General features: G+C 33.9%; 1 protein-coding gene across 3 annotated transcripts; it reads left to right on the plus strand.

Moving 5' to 3' along the window:
- Positions 1–259: 259 nt before the first annotated feature.
- On the plus strand, positions 260–3494 carry LOC107707303 (uncharacterized). 3 transcript variants are annotated; one of them, XM_016511290.1, is made up of 4 exons: positions 260–493; positions 1089–1128; positions 1318–1446; positions 2386–3494. In XM_016511290.1, the coding sequence occupies exons 3-4, from the start codon at positions 1376–1378 to the stop codon at positions 3179–3181; spliced, it is 867 nt and encodes a 288-aa protein (XP_016366776.1). In that variant the 5' UTR covers positions 260–493; positions 1089–1128; positions 1318–1375; the 3' UTR covers positions 3182–3494. The 3 variants fall into 3 exon arrangements, with proteins under 3 accessions (XP_016366776.1, XP_016366777.1, XP_016366778.1); XM_016511291.1 differs by lacking the exon at positions 1089–1128; XM_016511292.1 differs by lacking the exons at positions 260–493; positions 1089–1128 and adding an exon at positions 2110–2155 and having other exon boundaries at positions 1428–1446.
- The last annotated feature ends 419 nt before the right edge of the window (positions 3495–3913 follow it).

Genomic DNA, 3913 nt, shown 5'->3' on the forward strand with positions numbered 1-3913 from the left:
TATTACAGAATAAACTCTGTAATTCCGTATAAGTTTACCTCAGATAATACATGATTAAAATCTTAGATATGTGCTGTACTACATTTTACTTTTTTTCACCTTAGCGTTTTTTTATATACTTATACATTTTATTAGAGTATTCTGTTAAGTATGCGCATGCGTTTTAATGACGTGTTACGTCACTTCGCGCATGCGCGGTAAACACATACGTGACGTAGATACGTGACGTCACCGCGCTACAGTCTGCAAATAACAGGAAAAGGAGGGCGGAGCAAATAACACGCTGAAAGAAGTTCTTGTTTTAACTTCAGTCGGGTAGATTTACGCCATGTTTATTTCGTTTTACGAAAATTGTTTAAAACTGAGTTGTATGGATTAGTTATCGTCGCTGTAAACCACAGTTTCACCGTTTCAACACGTAAAGTTTGAGTTCATCGCATTATTCACGAGGAGGCAAAAAACACAGAAGAACTTCGATCAAGACTGCAACAAGGTTGGGCTTATTCATTGATTGAGTCTATTAATATACAGTTTGCATTATTAAGTTGTATTTGGACCTGTAAGGATAATTTAGTAGTGATGCATGGAAATAATGCTCGCGATCCAAACGAAACCGAAACTAAACACACTGGGGCGAAACAAAGATTACATTAATTAGACTTCATTTGAAATAACTAAACAACTTGTAAATATTGTAATAATTGTTTAAAATGTCACACTTGTTATTTTAGATGGTATTACCAGCATAACCTCTGGTTAAGCCAGTGGTGTAGTTAATTTCTGAGTCAATGGCTGGACAGATTCCCCATGCAGACATCAGACTAGAAATAACCCAGATCATATCAGACATATCCTGAACACATTATGATATTCTTGCAATATCTGGATGAGTTTAATGGTTTAAATTTTTTAAGCCTATAAGGACATTTTTATACAGCTTAAAGAAAATAAATTACGGTAGTCAACTTGCCATAATTAATTCACTTTAACACTTCACAATACATTTTAAATGCACCATTTTGAAAACGAAAGATGGCAGATTCTTAAGCTTCTCAGAATTTTACAAGTTCTACTTTTTTTCTTTATAGTATTGATCTATACAGCTTCTCAGCCTCTGAACAAATACAGGTAAACACATTTTGCCCATTTAATACCAACGGCTAAGTGTCTGAAATTTAGTGTGGAGTTTGGAGATGTGCTGATGAATATTAAGCATCTTATTCTCTCAAACAGGACATACAGTGGGAATCCATTTCATTAAAGCTGTATTATCCAGATTTTTTACCCATCCTGATTTTTGTCACTCTTTCTCTGTAGGGTTTGAAAGATCTGAGAGCACTTCTCTGATTGGTCACCACATCCAGAGGCCGTAAACATGCATCACCATCAGAGTGACTCTGACTCCAGTGATGACAGCATGAAAGATCCTCCTTTTATGAAATATGAGTCAGTAAATTGCATTTTGAATTTTGAGCTACATTTTGCTGCGAATTAGAATAGCCGTTTATTTGTTTATGTTTATTTGCATTTTATGGTAGTACAGAAAAGGGTATGATGGTATAATGCATCCAGCAAAGCAAAATACGAGCTCAACAGGGCACAGGGTTCTACATGTTAGTACTGAACTTGATTTGTTTGGTAGATAAAACTTTGCTTTTGTTCATCTCAAAACAATACACATAATGTAACCTAACATAAGAATCTTTCTTTCAGAAACATCAAAAATCTTACTGTCTCCAACTTTTGAACACTAGTGTGTCTTATAGCATAATGTGATATGTGCAAGAGGACAGCGGTCTTCTGTAAAGAGTCAACCAATTGTTTTTTTTTAATATCTTAAAAAACAAACAAACAAAAACAAAGGAAAATAAGTTCCAACTTTAAAGCTAAAGTTTGGTAAAAGTTCAGTTAAACGTTTCATTGTCCTTCCTGCATTAAAATGCATAAGTACAACAAGAATGACAAGTATATGGCTCTAATTATTTCTAGTAGCTCTGCAACATACAATAAGTATCAAAAAGTGTGTACATGCCTTGACTTGGTACTAAATGTTATTATAAGCCAGGATTAAAATGGATTAAAATTTTCACTTGTGTTATTTAACTGCAGCCACAATGGAATCAACCAATCAATGGAACGAACAGACTGACGAGCTGTGAGAGATTTGTGTTTTTTATGTTATGTTTTTAGGTTATTCACATGATTCAGAGAACAAGAATAATTGAGAGAGTTTGGCGTAAATGGGGTTAATTAATTTATTATAAGGCAATATTAATAAAATGTATTCATTTTTGTAGCATAAAGTGTCAAAATAAACTAGATAATCGGTAAAATATAAACATTTCTATTAAAAAAACACAGATGTTTCTGTTTTATTTACTCCAGATATGACATTACTCATCTCCAAGAAGAATTGAACAAACTCCATGAAAAAATTTCTCCGGAATGCAATAAGCATATAAAGAAAATGACTGAAGTCGTCAATGAGTTTGAAAAAGATTTCAGACATGCTACTAACATCTCTAGAGGAGCAGTGATATCTGGAGCTGTTGGAGTTGCTGGCATAATTCTAGGATTAGCTTTAGCTGCATTTACTGGAGGGGCTTCTGTCATTGTCTCTGGATTAGGGACAGCTGCGCTCGCAGGTGGTGGAATTGCTCTTGCTATTGGGGAATTCAAGAAAACACAGCAGGAGAAGAACTTAAGACAAACCATAGAAAAAGAACTTGAGGAATTTCAGAATAAAATCAGCCCTATTATTAACATGCTAGAGAAGATTTGTAATCGTACTCAGGAAATACTGAGAGACCCTACGCTATCAAAGCACAAAGCCAATGCAATACGGGAACGTTTCTCCTACTGCTTTGAAAAAATACACCTCTTCCAGAAAGATAGCAACAGAGAAGTGGGTGCACGGAAACATTTGGCTGGAGATCTTTCAGAAATTGTAGCTGAGATGAGTTCTGTGCTTGAAATTCTGGAAGAGATCATCGAAGACAAAGAGGAGCAAGATGACAATGACAACCCTGAAGAAACACCCGCACATAAACAAATAGATGAAAAAGAGTTCAAGGAAAAAGCAGAGAAATTCATTGATGAAATGAGGAAAGGAATCGATCAGTTACAGAATGTCATGAATGAAATTGATCTAACAAAACAAAGACTATTTAAAAAAAAATGAATAAATTCTGATGAAATAAAACTATGTGAACAACTGACAGAAAACAACAGCCCAACTAGCATCTCAATGTATTGAATGATATAAACATCCAATTGTCCTACAGTGATTAATGTTATAAACATGTACCTGTTAATTCTATCAGGTCTATCAGGTATGTTAGAATTATACAGGAAATATATATATATATTGGATGTGCAAAAACTTACAGTGATTACATTGATTTTGCTCTGCATTATTTTTTTATGTATATACTGTGCTTTATCATTATTTAATTTTTTTTAACTTTCATTACACTAAGATGTATTACAATGTACACCCAAAAATAAAGTAATTACGAACAGAATAAAGTAATTCTCTTTAAATCTTAATGGTCTTTTCTGGTTTAATTCATTGCATTGAGTGTAAATGTATCACACTTTTGTGCCAGATACTTTTTCTCCCACACGTAGTACTTTTCATTTTCACAGTCCACTAGATGAGCTCAAGAGCAGGTGAGATGAACTCTGAGCTCTGATATTTCTGATTATAGTCTCTTCAGTGAATTCACAACTCTCCTTCTGCTCCTGACTCTGCCTTCCCTTACTGTAAATTCATCATTAGTACTAAGATTGTTTTTTTGTTATTTAGGGTCGTATCATATCAGATGCTGCTCAAATAATTTATTTTTGTTGTACTGTTTTGATTTAATAAAAGTGCAAATTTAATCAATTGACACCCATAAAGAAAGGCATA

The sequence above is a fragment of the Sinocyclocheilus rhinocerous genome, unplaced genomic scaffold (genome assembly GCF_001515625.1).
Source record: "Sinocyclocheilus rhinocerous isolate Xijiao unplaced genomic scaffold, SAMN03320098_v1.1 scaffold114, whole genome shotgun sequence".
NCBI classification, from domain to species: domain Eukaryota; kingdom Metazoa; phylum Chordata; class Actinopteri; order Cypriniformes; family Cyprinidae; genus Sinocyclocheilus; species Sinocyclocheilus rhinocerous.

Excerpts from the sequence above, each read along its gene's own strand:
- LOC107707303 (XM_016511290.1), top strand. The coding sequence starts at position 1,376 with ATGCATCACCATCAGAGTGACTCTGACTCCAGTGATGACAGCATGAAA. Across the intron at positions 1,447-2,385 it reads CCTCCTTTTATGAAATATGA|ATATGACATTACTCATCTCC; the intron begins GTCAGTAAATTG and ends TATTTACTCCAG.